A 20,101-nucleotide genomic window follows, 5' to 3' on the forward strand; every position below is an offset into this window, starting at 1 on the left:
TAAACTTTGGGGTAAAGCGTCCACACCTGAGGAGAGGAAGGCAATCCAGGCAGACCTCAACAGGCTCAGGAAATAGGCAGATGCAAACCTGATGGTGTTCAACACTGAAAAATACAAGGTTCTCCACCTTGGGAAGAAACTTTCAACATGTTTTATAGGCTTGGCACTGCTATGCTGGCTAGTATTACAGAGTAAATGGACTTGGGGGGTCATGATTGACCACAAGATGAACCTAAGCCATCTATGTGATGCTGCAGCTAGTAAAATGAGCAAAACGCTGGCTTGCATCCATAGAAGCTTCTCAAGCAAATCCCAGGATGTTGTTCTCCCATTGTATTTGGCCTTGGTGAGGCCACAGCTGAAGTACTGCATCCAGTTTTGGGCTCCACAATTCAAAAAGAACGTGGAGAAGCTTGAGTGAGTGCAGAGGAGAGCCATGCACATGATCAGAGATCAGGAAAACAGACCTTATGATGAGAGGCTGAGAGCTATGGAACTCTTCAGCCTGGAAAAGTGCAGGCTCCAAAGTGATCTGGTGGCCGCCTATAGGTTTTTTTGTTTTTTTTTTTATAAGGGGTGCTCACCAGGATCTGGGGGAAAATCTGTTCACCAGAGTGCCGCAAGGGATGACAAGATCAAATGGTCACGAACTCCTCCAAGACCGTTTCAGGCTGGACATAAGGAAGAACTTTACTATCCAAGTCCCCAAGGTCTGGAATAGACTGCTGCTGAAAGTGGTTCAAGCACCTACTTTGAACGCCTTCAAGAAACATTTGGATGTTTATCTTGCTGGGATTCTATGGCCCCTGCTGACTTCCTGCCCCTGGGGCAGGGAGCTGGACTCTAAGATCTTCTGAGGTCCCTTTCATTCCTAATGTCTATGATATCTATGAAATCCCTCTAGCTCATGTTGTTTCTTCATTTTGAATCGGGCCATTTCCATGATAGCTTAGTCTAATGACAGAGCACCAACTAGTTACTAACAGTGCAGGAAGGATGGGTTCCTGGTGTTCTGTTCAGGTATCTAGAACTATGGCAGCAGTGCTGCAATTGTCAGGAAAACTGCTTAGCCCAAGCTGGAGTGTGATTAACTTCAATGAGAAAATCTGGAGAACTTAACTGGTTAATACCAAAGTCTTCTCTCCCGACCATGTGAAAATAGGTTTGGGTTTTTTTTTTCTTTTTCTTTTGAAGTTTGAGTTAGGCAAATTTGGGAGGATTTTCTCGTGGGGTGGGGTGGGTAATAGAGCCTTGATGCACAAAAGCAGTCCCTTACCAAATTTCAAGTTCTCTTTTCCAAAACACAAGAGTTTAATAGTTGCTTAAAGAAAAAATTGCAATCACTTTAACATCAAAGAAGCCTGTTTTTTTTTTTTTTTTTACCCAAATAGTCACAACTTTTTTTGTTGAATATTTCTCACAGAGAAACCTCTCAGTCTGTGTTGAATGTGGTTTAAGTTTGCCAAAGACCACTTCGGACAATGTTAATAATAGTTGGTACTACAAGCTCTTCCTAGAGTGAAAAAACTAATGACATTTAACAGAATATGGATCCCAGTATCTTTAACAATTCCATACACAGCCTTTCACAGTTGGATTCTGTAGCTCAGGTTTGTTTCAGCATCTTGTGGTTAGTGCTTAATATGAGGTAAGCAGGGTTAGACATTTATATTAGACCATAAGTTAAAAGAAGGAAAAGGCTCAACTGCAGGTGCTACCTTTTAAAATAGTAGAACAAGAAACTGCTTTGATTTTTAGGGTCAAACATGAACCCTCTTTTTCCCACCCCCCCCCCTGCGGAAAGCAATAAAAATATCCAGTACCATAGCAAGAGCAGTACCAGTGGTGCACTTACTGGGCACTCTCACAGAGAGGATGCCGGATCAAATGGAAGTAATGTTATATGCACGAGACCTGCACTGGGTGCCAAAATGCCTGGATAGGGCTCTGAGGTTATCTTCAGGACTCTCATAAATAGATAGTCAGATGTGCTAGTTTGAGGCAAGGCATCTGGTAGGGCAGGGTGGTGACATATTTTTTTAGAGGTGAACTGGTTCAGAGATGCAAAGGCTCTCATAGGTGACGGTCTGTTTTGTCAGATGGTAGCTGGTAGAGGCCTCTTTGAACCATAGTTTCAGGTCCCAACCTGCCCCCTCTTCTGCCTTTAGGACTTGGTGTTTACTGTTTTTCATTCCCTCTTCAAGCTTTCTTTGTTAATCAGCTTTGGGCAGTATGACCACTAGCCGCAGTTGCATGGAAATGCTAATGTTTTGAAGAATGGCATTAGAGACGGGCTCTGTGCCTGTTTTAACAGTGCCACCTCCTGGATTAAAAATGCAGCTAGTTCTAGATGGATTAAATATTGCTATAGCTGTATCTCGAACTGGATAAACTTTTTTTTCAGCCTATTGGGATGATATTTTGTTCCCTACTTGAAGTGATCACCTAGTAGCTCAGATCTGGTTGTCTACATGGCATTTTTTTGATCGTCTGTCTGCCAAAATGGCACTTGGGTACAAGTTGGTATTCTTTACCTGGGCACATACCCCTGTACAAGTGGATGGTTCTTCATGACCATGTAGTCATGCAGAGCGGATGTGCATAGTACACTCGCCTCTCAGGAACAGAAAAGGGAGAGGAGCCCCTCTTGCCCTTATGACTTCATAATTAGCACACACTAGGATGCTGGAGGTTTTGAATTCTAGACATCCCTCCCCCAGAAGGACTTTGAACCATGGTCTCTCTTCATTTTCCAGTTCAGCATTAATGCACCATGCCACAGGCTTGGCATTATCCAGTTCTTTCTTTGGTGCTCCTTCTGAAGTTGCTAACATTGTCCTTGGAAAAAGCGAAGTGCAGGGGATGCATCTTTTTCACTAGGAACAAAGGCCCCAGCTGGAATCCAGGGCTCCTTCCTTTCTAGATCTCACAGCCAGCTCACTGAAGTGCATACAAGCCTGTACCCTTGCTTTAGGCAAAATGTCTCCCACAGACATAGCTGGTGGTAGGGAAGGATAATAGTTGCCCTTCATTATTGTTCATCATCAATATGATGTTTTAATATTGTACTGGAGATATTATCAGACTTGGCTGACAAGATCTAATTTCATCTATCTGGGTCTTGTGAGTGTGTGTTTGAGCAATATTTTTTTTTTCTTTTTTTGGTGCAATATACATGGAAAATACCACATACCGCTATCATAAGTGAGCTTTTCTTACTACTCTATCAGATTTCAGACTTTTTGTGAGAGTTGTTTGCAGGATTTCTCCCAATAACTATTCTTACACAGGCAGGAAAACAAGTAATGATGCTACATCTTACTTCACCCTAAATGATACAAAACCCATATTGTAATCTGTTCTGTTTTTCCAAGCGAAGTGCTGCCTCAAATGGTTTTTAGTAGAAATTGTAAAATACCTCATTGAACTAGGAAGGCCAAGAATGATTAATTCTGTAATTTATCTCATATATTCTACATGCGCAAATAAGGAGGCTGATGTTAATTTACTCCTGTCTCAAAGATTGAGAGAGGGTATGTCCCTGTGAGTCACTGCAAATACACACAAGATTTTTCAAGATGGCATTTCAAGCTGTTTGCGGTTGGTTAGGAGAGTGCCTGATTAATGCTGTCTTGCAAATGTTAGCCCCAACATTTAACTTTCAAATTTTGTAAGTAGGAGATGGGGGGGTCCTTTTTAAAAAAGACTATTAGAGGAGTGGTCTTAAAACAGAATATCTGACAGACAATCCATCTGTCATTTGTCCAACTTGTTCCTTTTTTTATTAAGTGTCAGTGGTTATTGGAATTTGTACTGTTTATTTCTTAAAACATTAAAAAGCCGTTTCTCACTAATGATGCATCTTCATCAAACTATATCTTGAGCAATGAAAGCATTCCATATGTCTGAGTGGTAATAACTGATGCTCAGTAACACAGATAAAATGAAATCTGTAACAAAATAAAATTTACCTTTTTTTACAGGTGACAACAACAGGATACCTGTCATCAGTCCACTTAAGATCAGAGACCAGCAAAGATCTGCAGTTTCAACCAATTGGATGCTCCCTTACAATTACACATGGCCTCCAGACAAGATCTTTGTAAGCACACCCACTGCTAACTACACTATCCAGGATTATCAAAAATTCTATAAGGACATAAACTTTGAAGACGGCTGGCTTATGAGACAAGACACTGAGCCCTTGGTCTACCAGATGATACCACCTGGTGTGCGCATCCACTGTCTTTATGGCACTGGTGTAGAAACTCCTGACTTGTTCTATTATGATATGTTTCCTGACAAAGAGCCCAAGATTATGTACAGTGATGGGGATGGTACAGTGAACTTGCAGAGTGCCATACAATGTCAAAAGTGGGTGGGCATGCAAGAGGAGGAGGTGCTGTTGTTTGAGCTGTCTGGAAATGAGCATATTGAGATGCTGTCAAATGTTACAACCATTTCTTATGTGAAAAAACTGCTTTTTGGTTTGTGACACCTTTATGTTGGCTCTCTTTCCCATGATGCTTTCCCTTAAATAAGGGAAAATGCCTTTTGATCCCCTGGTTTTTAGGCAATTGGGTTATTTATTTGTTGTTTTTTGGGACACCCCCCTCCGCCACTTTCAGAAAGCTGTTTTGGTGTCCCTAATGCTCACTTGTCTCTTGAATGAGTGTTAAAAATGCATCATGGTGTTTCACAGTTGGAAGTCTGTCATGTGCATTTGATTTGATACCTCTAGTGGAAGTGTCCAGTGTTCATACAGAAGTTCATTTGAATGTGAAACTCTTTTGTGCAGAATGTACAGCCTATGCCATTTCCTATGTGTGATCTTTGTTGGGAGGAGAAATATTGTTTACTGTTCAGTGTCAGTTGTGTAGTAAAAAGAAAGATGTCAAGAATTGGGAGGGCAGCAATGTTCCTCCAAGATCTGATATCTTAATAGTTCAGCTTACAAATGTGATCTAGCAGCAGGTGTTACAGACTTAGAGTTAAATACTGCTTTTTTTTTTCCTCTGCTTTTTTGCGTGCATTACATCTAGCCTTTCTGTAACATTCATACTGTTCCTGGAAAAGAGATGTGTTTTAATGCTTATGATTGCTTATTGGGTATATTTGCAAAAGTCAGGAGAGACCTAGTTGTCCTTTACTCTGAGGCCTTGATGACTTGGCATCTAGATCCCCAGGACTGCTAGCAATCTTTTACTTTTTTTCCTTTTTTTAGCACTAAGAAAAACCTAAAACTTAAGGACCCCTATAGCCATTCACATGTGGAGCAAACATCAACATCCACAAACAATGAATACTGGCAAATGCAGAAGATGTAGAATTTGTGTCAAGGTGAAAAATTACCACTGTTTGTCAAAAGATGGGGGATAAACAGGCAACTATTTAAAACAAAGCAAAACTCTAAATTTCCTAGAGCTGGGATAAACTAGAGTGCAATACGGTGTAAAGTATGTAACTTGCTTCCAACCAAATACTTTTTTGTTTAGATCCAGATTCTAGTTCATTGACAATCTTTTAATATGGATCAAAATCATATTTTGGTGGCAAGAAGTTTAGTGTAGATATACTTCCTGTAGTGGCACTAAGTTGGTCCTAATTAGGGTTGAGGAATTAGTTTTATAGTGTGAAAATAATTTCATGTTTGCATTTCCCCAGTTAGAGACTTTTAAATAGCCTATTGTGTAAGGTTCACAGACTTGATTGGGAAGTGGTACTGAGATTCTTCTGCACAAGCATTAGAACAAGTCACCAGTTTGATCACATTTCTTTGCTTTCGATAAGAATTCTTAGTGCTTTCAGTACCTGGCTCTTCAGGAAAAGATACCTTCAGAGTTCTTTTAAACTTCTTAACTGAGGTCATGGGTAGGTTTAAAATCTTTCTGGATTCACTGACTTTTTTTAATGTAGTCTTACTCTTCCTTTTGTACCCTCCAGATTTCTTATAACTGAAGTAGGACAAGTGTTCCCAACAGAACTTAATGTCTGTTGTCTTAATCGTCAATCCGGGAGCTAGAGCTCAACAATTCAATGGCACAAACTTTTTCTGCTTCAGTCTCCTTTATGCTAGTGCAGATTTGAGTTGCTGCTAGCTATCTGTAACTGGTGGCTTACTTTATTTAAATTATATGGCACGGAGAAGTCCTTATAGCTGAAGCCTGTATTTGGTGTAGGGCTCTATAATGTAGGTTTTCCCAGATACATGTGCCAAGAACCACAGTTCTATTTAAAGGCTGTTCCTGTGATCAACTCCATTCTGAATTAATATATGACTGGTCTGCAATAAATACCTGTAATTGTCTGGGTGCACCCAATAGGGATATCAGAGGAACGTGGAAAGAATTTAGATTAATAACTTTACCTAATCTGGAGGATGTTTCCTTTTCTATGGATCTGTTTGGCCCCTCATGCGTTTTAGTTTTATGAAGTTCTAACAATTTTATAGGAAGAGTTTAGCTTTGGTCCATTTTAGACTTAAAGAAATGGATGGTTCCAAAAGAGCTGCTTGAATTATTTTTGTTAGAATTTGGTCACCCCAACACACTTTTTTCCTTTTGGGGATAAACATCAATCCTGTGGGGGGGGTTTCAGTTGATAATATCTTATACCTAGGGACCTATTCAAATCATGATTGCATGGATGTTGCAGAAATTGTGAAATCAGGCAATCTGTGAAACCCATGTTGGGGTGCAGGGCAGGCTTCTGGCAAAAACTTAACTACCTATATGCTTTTTTTTGTGGAGTCCTCCAGTCCATGCAGCTCAGCCTGAAAGGGGCTGCCAGCACAAAGGCAAGATGGGCCCCTGCTCCTTGCTGCTGATTTGACGATGGATGAGGCTACACAATGGATAGCCCTCTCCACCAATCAGTGGTGGAGGGTGGAGTCACTGGGGCCCCATGACCAATCAGATGTGGGGGGACACCAGGATAAACTAATGAAAATGGCAGTCAGCCCCGTGATCTAGTTTCTGAGTTGGGTAGACCCCTACTTACACCTTGCTCTTAATGCAAGTAACTTAGTCCATGCTTACTCTTAGTTTTCCATTAGCTGATGGGCCTTCTAGAGTTGCCTCCTTTTCTGACTAAGTCTGCTTAGCTGCTTTTTAACTCATTGTAAGGTGGAGCTGACAACTCCCCACATCTGGTAGACTTGTAATATGTCAGCTTGAATCTGGGCTTTCCTGAGCAGAGTTGCTCTGCTTAGACTTTAATTGAGTTCTCATCATTAACATGCTAAGATATGCACAGGCCTGCTAATTAACTGATTGGAGTTGGAGGATATAAGATGGAATGATTTCTTCTTTTCCATCAAACCTTTTTGAGACTTTTTTGTTTTCTGCCCATCCTGTATCTTGAGAGAGATGTCATCAGTCTAAACTATAAAATACCTGGTGTACATGCTTCAAAATGTAGAGCAAGTTGAAAGGTGTGCACAGAAGGAAATTTTCATTATCATTTATCTCTCTGCATTACAGGGCAAAACTAAGTATTTTAGTATCACTATAATAGCCTAAAGTTATACAACCATTGTAGGTTCTTGCAGAGAAGGTCAGAGGAAATGTTAACTATTGCTGGGAAGGGGTTCATATGACACTAGAAGAGAAGAAGAGTACCTTGGGTACTTTGCCACACCCTGCATTTGAAGTGTATCATTTTGCTCAAATTCCTTCCATTTTATCAGTTTACTTGCAGCTTGTCAACATTTCCCTTTTTGCCTAGTTTTTAGGATGCATTTAGAAACCAAAAATAATTTTGAGGACCAAATATATTACTTATTTTTGAAAAATATAAAGAGAGAAATTGCTGGAGGGACTTCAGCTATTGTAATACTTCTGCAAGGGTTCAGGGTCACTATGTGATTCTGCTAGGAACAGAAGATTTCGATATCAAGCAATAATTGCAAAGGAGTTGCAGGCCAAAGGGAGGAAGTTTGGTGTTAAGACAGTTCTTGAAGCACTGTGTGTTCAAGGCCCGTTTGAATTCAGGGAATGTTTGGCAATTACTTTTGCTGCTCTACACTTAACAGTATTTTGTATGGATCATAATCTGGTGATACCCAGCATTTTATATGCCTCTTGGTGTATGAATGAGTTAAATAGATTTTGCATATTTTATTGTCATACTTTGATAACATAATAAAGTTGATCTAATACTGAATGCCTTTTGTGATTCTTTGTTATATAGGTTGTGAATTACAAACTTTATTGTTTGTTGCTGCTTTTTTAAAAAGTTGCATTCTAACCAAATACTGAGCTGACCCAAAGAATGGAGTATGGCTTCCTTCCCATGTAGCTTGAGATCATCTCTTTCACTAAAGAGGCATAAGGAATTTTTTAAAACATAGAGTAAATGTTCAGCTCAAACCAGTTCGGTTCAACTGCAATTGCAAGCTACAATTTGGAGACTTATATAGGAGAAACTGGACAGCTAGGGTTTTTCTTTTTTTAACATTTTCTGCTTGGGTTTCTTGTCTAGATGCTGATGCCTGATAACCAGTGGTGGCTGTGACCTGAACGAAGTGGTGAGGTGACCCTCATGCAGCTTTCTTTCCTGCACGTGCTGTTGCTTGCTTTTCCTCTAGCAGTGTGACTAAACTGTCATAAAGAAGATAGGAGAGAGTTCATGTAAGTGGGGTGGGGGGGAAAGGGGACCTGGGGAAGTAATTACAAAGAAGTGTTTATTCTTTCCTTTCTCCTTTTTGGGATAAATGTGGGAAAGTTTTTATCTGTTTTTTTTTCTCAGTGAGGGATGAGAGCAGAGATGTATCCTTCTGTCTCTTCCTAGCCCTTTTACTGTAGTCCATGCTGTGTTCCTGTATGGCCAGCTCTTCTAATTCTCCTCACTTATAATCCTATATGATTTTTGCTTAATTTTGCTGAGGTCATTTTAGAGCTCTGATTTTACATTTTAAAGAACAAAGTGAATGCCTGAAGTTGGAGGCATAACAGATGGAGACTGGATTACATGGAACTGGAAAATTATCCAATTATTGGAAAGAAGATTGAGGCATTTGAATGTGCCATTTATATAAATATATTCCAAAGCCATATTCCTCTTTGTGTACATTTTGTGCAAAAGTAGTATGAGATGGGTGTGCTATGACATCCATTTCTGTAATGGATCACTTAAGAGCAGTCATGCCCAAACTGCTCTGTGAGGGCCTAGTAAGTAGTCCTACTCTCCATGATCCTGTCCCCCTTTCAGGAGTGGTAGTGGTTCATAGGCCTACAAACATTCAGGAACTACTTTAGAGCACGTTAAAGCCCTGTGTCTTGGACATCCCGTAATCCAGAATAAATACCATTTTGGAAATGTGTGCCCGTTTTAGCCATCAAACAAGTCATCACTATTCACACCAAGCAAGCTGAACACCATCTGTGATAGAGCTGACAGATCTAACTTGGTTTACAGTCCCAGTAATCAGTTTCACTAGGAAAAGCAAATTACTTTTAATGAACCCTATAGACTGTAAATGGAGGTATGTGTAGCTTCAAACAGTCAAATCTGAATAGTGTGTGTGCTGAGGGATTTTTGTTTTATTTGTTTTTTCTTTTTCTGAGTTCTAACCATGCCCCTGTTTTGTAATGCCTTGGGGGTGAGGAGAATACACTATCTTCCCTCTTCCACTGGAACATGACTGTAGGCACGTTGAAGGAAGTCTCGTAACTCTGCTCTCCAGCCTTCATTGGGCTGAAAGGAAAGGTTCATGGACCAAAAGTACTCTAAAGAACAGAATGTGAATATCTGACTCTAAAATGCTGTGATAAGTAATCCTAGCTTAGTCATCCAATAGAGTAATCTAGTAACCAGTGATAAAGTTATCTCGGATTAGGGAGGGAACTAGGTTTATTTTAGCTGGTTTCAGGATATACTGTCTGACTTCAGAGTCAAAGGAAGTGTTCAGAGGAAGTGAAACAATAACAAGGTCCTGATGGTGCATAACAGAGGGAGTCTCTCTTCCCAAGTCCTGGGATAAAAGAGGGATCCTAAATCATTAAACCACCCAGGCTAGGAAGAAAGAGGGTGCAAGCAGCAGCTGCTGGACATGAGTCTAACAGAATGCATCGTAGACTATGTTATTCTTCCAGGTTTGGAGTAGGTTGTTCTGGTCGAAGGTGAGATGAACCTAAGGAGAAACTGTTTTTGAGTTTCATAGACATCGGGGATGGAAGGGACCTTGGGAGACCAAGTCCAGCCCCCTGCCCAAAGGGCAGGAAGTCAGCTGGGGTCATAGGATCCCAGCAAGATAAGCATCCAATTTACTCTTGAAGGTGTTCAATGTAGGTGCTTGAACCCCCTCCGATGGCAGGCTGTTCCAGACCTTGGGGGCTCGGACAGTAAAGAAATTCTTCCTTGTGTCCAGCCTGAAACGGTCTTGCAGGAGTTTGTGACCGTTCAACCTAGTCATCCCTTGGGGCGCTCTGGTGAACAAACCAGTCAGCCTGTGGTCTCATGTTTGCTTGAAGGAAAATTTGTTGGTGCCAAATACAGTTTAGTCTGTTGTATTTGAAATGACTGGAAAAGAAGCTGAATCCTACATCACTGGCTCCACCCATACAAAAGGCACAAGAAACCAAGCCTGTGACCCTGGAGAGTGCTTCTGAGAAGCATTAAACAGGGGCCTGAAACACAGCACACCATGTAACAATAGCAACTTTTTTAGGGGTAAAGCTCCATGCCTGTCTTGCTTCCAAACAAGTTCTAGGAAAGGCCTTGGGGCTCCTTTTAGATTTCACTTTACCTTTTACCTGCACATGTAATGTGTGATCCACACAATTGCACCTCCTGCCATGCCACACATGCATAGCAAGAGTTGTGGTTGTAGAATCGAGCATTAGATCCTATCATGCCTTATTGCTGGTGCAGGGGGAGCCTGATTCTGGGCTCCCCCTGCACCAGCAAGAAGCAAGTTCCTGAAACTGAAAGGCCCTGCAGCTGTGGTCTCCTAGCCATGGGGGTGTGGGGCCCCTCTGCAAGCTGGAAGCCATGTTGGCTGGGAGCTCCCAGGTTCAGGAGTGCACATTTGTCCCCACTCCAGCTGGGAACACTGGTCAGCTGATGGCCACCTGTTCAATTAATGGTGTGATAGCAGCTACAAAGTTATTACACATTTTGTGGAATAACTTGTAGCATATTCCTCTTCTTTTATCCTGCCATTTAACTGATTGAATATGTGGCCAGGTGACCACTTAAGGCATGATTAACTGGTTAATCATACCTTCAGTGTAATGTATAGATGGGGCCTCAGATCTGTATAGCTGTATCTGAAATGTGGCAGGCTCACTATAAACATGCAGAGTTCATATACTGTAGGACAGCATTTTTTCAATTGGTGGGTCATGATCCGAACGCTGGTCACAAGAATATATGAAAGGGCCACAGACAAACTTTAAAAATGAATCAACAAACTTTTAAAAAATTGATTTTTTTTTTTTGCTTTTTAAAGGAAAAAAAAAACGTGGGACATGGTGGCTTTCCCTTGCAGGTTGACCGTTCCAGCCTGCAACAGGCTGCTTGGGGGCCCCACATACCCACTCCCTGCCCCACACACTGGGGGGCTGGACTTGAAGTTGGGGCCAGTGGGTTAGGAGTGTAAGGCACTGGGTCAGGACTGGCCATTTTACAAATGGGTCCTAGTACAAAAAAGGTTGTGGACCACTGCTGTAGGAGATGCCCTGTGCAGTCATTCAAGTGCAGCTGGATGATGGAATTGATTAAAATGGCCTCAAGAATTTTAAAGTTGTGCATTGGCTTTAACAAACAACTGTTTTCTATATATTGGGAGTAATCTGTCAACTGTTCTGCCAACTAATTAGGAGAGCTGCCCAGACATGGTGAACTGTCCATTCCTTTTAGAAATTAAGATGACAGTTGCTCTGCAGCACACTACCACATACTACTACATCAAAGTTGACCAAGAGTTTTAAAGCAGCAGCTCAAAAATGGACCCTCAAATTAAAGGCAGTTGGGACAAGTGAGATTGGGGTAAGGGAAAGAAGAGTGTTGGAGTTCTTAATGACTGGTGAATAAATGGATTTGTTGCAACCCGTGCAGTGCTCTAACATGTATTATAGAGGCACCTAGAGACTAGCACCTAATAGGCTAGAGAAGTTTTTTGTATTACTTCTTTAGAAAATTATCAAGTTCTTATGGGTTCAATTGAGCTTGTTTGTAACTATCAATAAGAAAAAAAAATCTTCTATATTTTGCATGAGTCTAAGAGTGTTCTTACACATGCTCTGGGAGTTGGAGGTGGGCACTTGAATTAGAGTGGCTCTCTGATCATCTTCTGTATCAGCATCCCCACATTTTAAAATGGCAGTGGGGGCACTTTAACCAAAGCTCATCAAACAAGCTCCCACCACCATTTTGAAGTGTGGGGACACTGATATGTGAGACACGGAGGCTGGCTGATGCATGTTAATTGGCATACTCAAGCAGACTCAGTTAATCAAGTCTGCTCTGAAGCTCTGTACCATATTTTCTCACATATAACCTGCACCCTGATATAACCTGCACCAATGTATAACCCATGGAAAATTGTATTTTTGGAAAATAGTCTGTGTATACACTGCACCCATGTATTCCCCGCACCTGATGGTATCGGTTCTGGGGGCGATTTTAAGCCTATTAAGCCTGAGAGGTGCTGGCTCCAGCCATGGGTACTTACTGCTGACGTGTGGGGACCAGGTTCTCACCACCTGCCTGCAGCCACCCTGAGACATGGCTGCAGGCGCAGCCGCCCCATTGGAGCTCGGGCATCAGGCAGCCTCCGCTGCACAGCTGCAGAGGAGCGTAGTTGGGCGTGGGGCTCCTGCATGTGGTGGGAGGGAGGCAACATGGGGTCTGCTGGGCGCAGCTGCCAGAGCCAGCTAAAAGTAGTGCTAATTGCTGCAGGGGAGGGGAGAGAAGCTCTGTAATTAGTGTTGAAGCAGCTTCCCAGCACATCTACAGGCACGCTAAACTTTTTTTCATTTTTTAAAATAAATATAAAAGTTCTATCCTATGTAGCTGTACACTAGCATTTAAATCAATGCAACTATGCAATAGCTGAAAAAGATGAGAAACACTCGTGTTCGTCCAGTCTCCAAAACCTACTAGAGCTCTCCCAACTTAAATGCTCGCTAGGCTACTGTTTTTTGGGTCCCATCAAACAAGTCCTCTGTGCTTTTAGGCTTCTCTTGGTCTGAGTAGGCTGCAACACTGCCTCTTCTGGGCACACACTTGTTTTTGTGTTTTTAACTCCCTTTTTGGAAATGGGATCTTATGATCCAGCTGGTTTAGGTCTCTGGGGCCTGAGTTAACCCCCCTATGCATAGTCTACCGTTTCTTAAGGTCACCTTGTAGGCTTTCATGTTTTCCAGGACAAGGTCTCATTGAAAGGAACTTGCATAATTGGGTATGGGAAATTCTGTTTTGGGAGAAATTTCACTACTTCAGATCCTATGCTTGCAGACAAACTTTACTGGACATCGCAGCAAGCCTTAAGATTTTAACTGAGTCCTAATGACAACTTGAGCATTGTTGAGTTATTTCACAGCTTATTGACATGCACAAGAAAGATGAAAGATGTTATGCAAAATCTGCACATTGTGAGCAGAATTTTATTTTGATGTCATGACACTGAGGTGGTATAAGGCTAGGCCTTATAATGACCAAACTCCCAGAATGCTTCTAGGAGGAGCAGGAGTGCTTGATAGACATTCTGGTTAAGTCGCCACCTGACCTTTAGAAAAATTGCTTATGAAAAATTGCTTACGCATTTAAGTGACCGCAAGAAATGGCAATGGAGTGAAAAAAGAGGATGTTAAATAACCGCAAGTTGAGAACTTGTTGACCGCGCATATCCGCTTGGCAATATTATAATGATGGTATAAGTAGATTATAATGAAGTAGAATTTGCATTAAAAGTGAGAACTCATTTTAATAGGAAGCATAAAAATTGCGAAATATTTAAAACCATGTAACTTGATTTGTAGACTAGAAAATGACTATGTATTAGTTAAGAGTATAGAAGATGTGTGATTTCATTGTAACTTTGTACTTGTGCCAGTTTGGTATCTTTGCCTCAAAAGATATGTGAGTGAGATTGACTGACTTTTGAGTAGACGCACCTTGATGCCACTTGTTGGTATTAAGAAAGCAAGGGCTCTTAAGTTAGTTTTGCTTATCAATAAAATTGCGTTATATCCAGAATTGAGTTCAGGTCTGAATCTCTGCTTAATTGCCTAGTGCTTGGTACAAACTCAGACAATGACTGGCTGAAGTATGGGAGCATAATCTGATTTTTCTTTAGTAGTTTTGTTTGTGATGTGGTAATACTGTATTCTGTGACACCACTTCCAGCCACTGTGATAGGGAAAGAAAAAACTAAGGGCACATTATTCATTATTCATTTTTGCACTTTGTTTTATGTTTCCATGCTTTTTTCATCATCACTCAGCATTTTAACAAAGATTAAGTTTGAACTGATGACACCCCAGTTAACCAGGTCTTGGGGTAGATGCTGAAGACATTATCCCTGCAAGCATTCTCACTTTTATTTTAAATTCAAAAACCCTGCCAAATATTGAATGGTCTTAATTGTAATAAGGGCTCAGTCTGTTCCACAAGCTGGCACTAGAAGTCTGGTTACAGGGCTAAAAGCAGCTTCAAGAAAAGTAACTGCATATTGGAGAACAACTATATTTTGAAACATTTTTGGCAGTTGCTGTTTTCAGTCACACAAGAACAACACAGCAGAATGCATATTCAATTCTCCATCTGTCAGTCATGGGAACCTGTCCACTGCTAGCAATAAGAGAATTTCATTGTTCATTCACCTTTCTGCTTCTGTGTTGAAATTAAACTGTTTTAATATTAGTACATTTACAGACCTGTAACAGGCTTTGTTTTTTCCAGCATTTTCCAGCGGCTAGTTTTAAAGCCTATAATTTTTAATAGGGAAGGCCAGCTAACATTTTTGTTTTGCAAGGTTTAGGAATGTGTGATGGTTTGTAAAAATTTTTGTTGTTGTTGTGGGAAAGCATACAGTTTGTGATATCAGCTGATGTGGCAATGAGTCTTTGCAGTTAATTCTTCATACAAAATGGTGTTCCAACATCTCCAACAGCAGTATGGACTTGAACCTGCTTCTCCTTAAGCCCCAGGTTGGGTTAGCTATTTTGGGGAGTATCATCTTTTCTTGCTTCCACTGAAAGTCCATCCTGCTTCAGAAAAACCTTCTCTATAGTTTGGCATATTCTGTTGAAAAACTTAAGTAAAAGAAATCCCAACGAGCTTTGTTATTTAGGAACAGAATGTGCAGTCAAAATCTGATATAGAGCAGTACAGAAAATTCTTAGCTGAGTGAAGCTGTGTTCTCAGTCGTTCCAGGAAGGCAGGTCATATGCAGTCTCTCAAGTCACCTGAGCTGATGTTTTTCCATTTGTGATTCAGCTGTCCTTTCAGCTGACTCACTGTACTTCGTGTTAAATGTGACCACTCATTTGTTCTAAATGAACATTTGGACATGCATTAATATCAAATTTTTGGTGCTCTTTACTACATGTGTGTCTGGCTGGACATGGCAGTACATTCCAGAGCAAGTTTGAAATAGTTACTGAAGTCCTACTGCAACAAAATTAGCTAAATCTCCTGTACTATTTGTATTATAGTAGCTTTTGAGGATTTGGTTATATTGACCATTGTGTTAGGCACTGTATAAATGATGCAACCTTTAGGTGTTTTCAGAACTGAATCCTAGTGCTGTAACTTCTCCTCAAATCTGGGTTTTGGTCAGAGGCTTTATAGACAGAGATAATAGGGGCTATGTAGATTTATTGCTGAAAGGCGACAATAGAACAGGTCAGAATGATGGCTGACTGCTGTTTTAGGCAATGTACAATGACATCCTGCAAGATAATCCTGGGATCTTGTGTTGCCAGAGAAAGCCAAGAAGTACATTAGCATTAAATGGAATCCTCTTCTTTGTGTTTAGTCTTGGGTACACACACAGCAGGTTTAGCAGCAGCATTATTTGATTTTTTTTTCATTTTATATGGCTGAATTGGAAGAAATTTTGTGGCAATGAGAGGAGAGCTCTCTTGGGGAGAGAGGATACTCATTTTCTTTTACCTCAGCTTAAGTACTCAAGGAAAGTAGGAATTAAGCAGCATTTTTAAGACAAAAATCTGATTAATTTGCCAACCTGTGGAATTTAATTGTACAAGTTTTTCTTGAAGCCAAGATGTTAGCAGGATTTGAAAAGAGGTTTGGACACTTACAGGGATAGAGAGAACACCTGTAGAAACCCAAATAAAAGTGTATAATGGATATAAATTCTAATGCTTTAGGACTTCAGAGGAGGGGGTGGGTTGGAAGAAACTTCCCCACTAGACAGGTCATTATGGTAGTGGTGTTTTGTATTAATTTTGACAAAATAAATGGGCCCCAAAAGTCAAAGATGTTATCTAGCAATGGTAAGAAATAAGGCAGGACTTCTGTTACTCTGGACAAACTGGTAAGGCCCTCTGCAAAACCCTGAATGAAAGGAGAAGGCTGCACTTTCCTCTAGTACAAACTATATCAGACTATGGTTTCCTCCTTAGGAAAAAAGAAAAAAAGGACAATTTATTAGGTTTTGAGTGAATGCTTTTTGACTTGTGTTTGCATGAATGACAGAACAAGAGTTCAGTAGGGCACCATCTTTGAGAGAGCAGCACCGAGTGGAGCTGGCAAAGAGGTCGAGCAATAGGCAACATTTGACTGGAGAAGGAAGCTATCCCTGGGTGTCCGTACAGGAGCTGGGATGCTGCTCCAATGTGTTGTAATTACAGTGCGTTGAAGCAGACTTGATTAACCCAGTCTGCTGGAGCACAGTAAGTACCACGCTTCAGTTAGCCTCCACATCTTGTATATCAGTGTCTCTGTGATTCAAAATGGTGGCAGGGGCACTTTAATTAAAGCTTATTCAGAGCCTCTCTAATTAACACCCCCCTTCCCAGCATGTGTAAAAATGCCCTCTGGTGCAAAGAAAAGAACAGTTGCACCTCCAGCTTGAGATGTCAAACAGCTTTCCAGAGCAGGTATAAAATACACCAAGTTCTATTATCAGCCAGAGAATGCAATTGAGATTTGCACCTGAGCAGATGTTGCCAAGGGAAGCAGCAGTTATCTTATTGCAGAGCACCAGCCTTTTAGCAAAGCCACTGTCTCACTTTCCAGGGTCTTGTAAGTTTTCACAGAAAGACTTCTAGTTGCTTGAACATTGGGTAGCTCTAGGAAAATTTAGGGCTCAAATTTTCCCGATACCCTGAGCTTTTATTCAATGCTTTTCACATAGACTGAGATCAAAATTTGGGATCCTTGGGGTGAGAACTCTCCAAAGCCAGGCACTTGCTTTGTTGTTGTAGCTTGACAGCTGCTGTGAAAAGTCCTTCACCTGTCATGCCCCTGGGGATAGGAGTTTTGTGTCCAAGCAGCCTGGAAACCTGTGTATACTTTAAAGGGTCTTTATGTAACAGTTCCTAGTCATGGCTAGTTCCTTTAAAACCAGGTGGAGGCTTGGTTTGTTTTTTCCACTGCTAAACAGCATTTTTTAAACCCTGGGATAACTAACATATGCCCCATGTGAAAACACAATGAAGAAAAGCCACTTGGTTTTCCCTGTGAGATAAACCTTATCCCTTACCTACTTAGGGTTTGGTGAATTAACCTTGCTGTAAAACTAAAAAAATACAATGAAGAGAAGTGCAACTGATGTGCATTAGCTGCCTTGCTTGAACCAAGACTTATTTTTAATACTTCTGCTTTTCCCACTCCATCTTACTTTAGGAATATGTTAAAGGCCAATCATCCATTGTTTGTACAGTGCTTTGAAGATAGTATTATCAATACCACACATTCAAAAATCATGACATCATCTTTTTTAAAGTCTTAAGACTTTTTAAAGAAACATTGGAATTCTTTTAATTGGCCCACTAGTTTCTGTTGGGTTTATTCCTTTAAAGTTTTCTCTGAAACCACAAGGACTCAACTGGGGAAGGGGGGGAATCTCAAATAATAACATGACTCCAAAACTGAGTCTCTAAGATCACCAAATAGTAAGAGACTTGTTACAAAATGGAGGAGTGCACAGTGCATTTCCTGTACGGTGGGGTACAAGTTTTAGTCTCCAACTAGCATGGAGGGATTGGAATCCAGGACATTCCTAACTTGTGTAGAACAGGCTGGGTAGGTTGGAGGTGTAGCCAGGATTCACAGTCCTTATCATTGCAGTTTTCTTGTTTTAACAGTGCGTGTGTTAACTCCTCCAGGATACTGATGTAAAGTCAGAGCTATGTCACTTAGAAACCCTCATACACCTTAAAATGTGAAAATTTCAACAGAAACAGAAACCTATTTTTTACCTTCAAGCTCTTGAAATGGCTGAGGTACCCACTCACCACAGCCACTAGAGGGAGGGCACTCCCAGCAAATGCAGCCAACTGCATCCTGGCACTAAGAAAGCCTTGCATTACTGCAGCAGTGAGAGAAAGTTACAAGACTTTAATATGGATTATGTGAATAATTTTTGGCTTTTCTAACAGGGAGCAGGAAGACTGTTGTGAGAAGTGACATAAAGGGGAAATATTTTTGTAAACATCAGAAGTTTGTGGGAATGCTAAGGGATTCTGCTGTCCTGCAGAAATTCCTTTAAGCTGGCGTTTCTCATTTGAGGAACTGGATTACCCTGAAGTAGCTGGTAAATGAGGCTGAGAGGCTGTAGACCTAAGTTTACCACTTCATGTAAACTAGATTTAATAGCAACAAGAGCTAATTGATATCTGCTGGTTCTGTGGTGGCTTCTGAAATTTAGATTGTCAGTCTGGTTGCTCATACACAGGTGTCTTATGAACCAATGTTTATGCCATTACTTGTCTGCACAGGCTTCTCTCTTTTGAATGAAGGGATATTGCCTTTCAGCTGTCAGTAACATTAGAGATTCATAAGCATTACCGAGCTATGAAGCTTAATTACAGGGAGTAGGGAGGGGAGCATATATATTCAAGGCTTGCATTAGAGCAGCCACAGATGAATGACATCCTATTTACAGTGAATCTATATTTAAATAGAGCTGACAACTATACAGAAAACAGAGACTTGTAACTTGAGTTATGTACATTTTTTGGTACTTCTGGCTCTCAGATTTCAGTTCTGAGTGAGGGTTTTGTCTAAGACTTGGAAAAATTTTTTTTGTTACTGTCTGAAGCCAGCCTTGTTTGCTGAGGGGCTGGCTATGCCAAGTTTAAGATCATGTTTAATCGTGCAATTTGCTTGCTTTATTTATTTATTTATTTTGTGTGTGTGTGACCAATGGTTCAATGAAAATAAGGCATCACCTGGAATGCATGGGAAACACAGGGGTTTACTTGAAGTCTGTCCAAACCTTTTGCACAAATCCTGGAGTTCCCCATATTTCAGGTTTTTCTGTGAAAGTTTTGCAAGAAATTACCCAGGATTAAATTTATGCAGATCTTTACATCTTATACTGAAGGCACAGAGGAGGGCAGAGCAGTGCATATCACTAGTGAATCATTTAAATTCCTGTCAGAATTGGAGTTAAACACCACCATTATTGGTAGCTTTAAACACAGATCAAGAATTAAATAGAAATGCAAGACCTGCTAGTTTGCTGTTCAGGGTCTTTTTTCTCCCTTTAAGCAATAGTTCAATAGTAGAAAATAAATTGTGAGATTTACTTGACAAAATTCACAATATTTGCTACTGGTGCAGCATAAAATCCTTTACACTAATTGAGTCATTGATACCTGAAATTAAGCTGAGTCAGGATGCATTTACAAGTGACCTCAGTATAAAATTTTTCACTTGATGGGAATTGGGTCAAATGTTCTGTTCCCCCAAGCGTGTTTAAAATTTGTTAAGGGTCTAGTCAAAGTTCTCTCATCTGTAAAGAATCCAATCCTGTTGTGGGACTTTGTCTTAGTCTTCCCAGCTCTCATGGGTCTTCATTTTGAAATGGTATCATGCTGTCTGCTACATCAATATAAATCGAGACTTTCAATAGCTATTCTTTCTAGGTTACAATACCTACAGATAACTGACATTTCTTACA

At 40.7% G+C, this 20,101-nt stretch overlaps 2 protein-coding genes across 2 annotated transcripts in view; both read left to right on the forward strand.

The window, feature by feature from the left end:
• Positions 1-8,163, forward strand: part of PLA2G15 (phospholipase A2 group XV) — a 44,946-nt gene extending 36,783 nt beyond the window's left edge. The window contains exon 8 of the mRNA XM_090063292.1: positions 3,984-8,163. Within this exon, the coding sequence (XP_089919418.1) occupies positions 3,984-4,495 (512 nt within the window). The 3' untranslated portion in view covers positions 4,496-8,163. The remainder of the gene's footprint in view (positions 1-3,983) is intronic.
• A 341-nt stretch (positions 8,164-8,504) lies between these two features.
• LOC149857283 (phospholipase A2, minor isoenzyme-like) overlaps positions 8,505-20,101 on the forward strand; it is a 34,203-nt gene continuing 22,606 nt past the window's right edge. The window contains exon 1 of the mRNA XM_090062384.1: positions 8,505-8,630. The gene's annotated coding sequence lies outside the window, so the exon portion shown is untranslated. The remainder of the gene's footprint in view (positions 8,631-20,101) is intronic.

Source organism: Crocodylus siamensis, chromosome 9, assembly GCF_052110815.1.
Source record: "Crocodylus siamensis isolate JL-2025a chromosome 9, ASM5211081v1, whole genome shotgun sequence".
NCBI lineage: Eukaryota > Metazoa > Chordata > Crocodylia > Crocodylidae > Crocodylus > Crocodylus siamensis.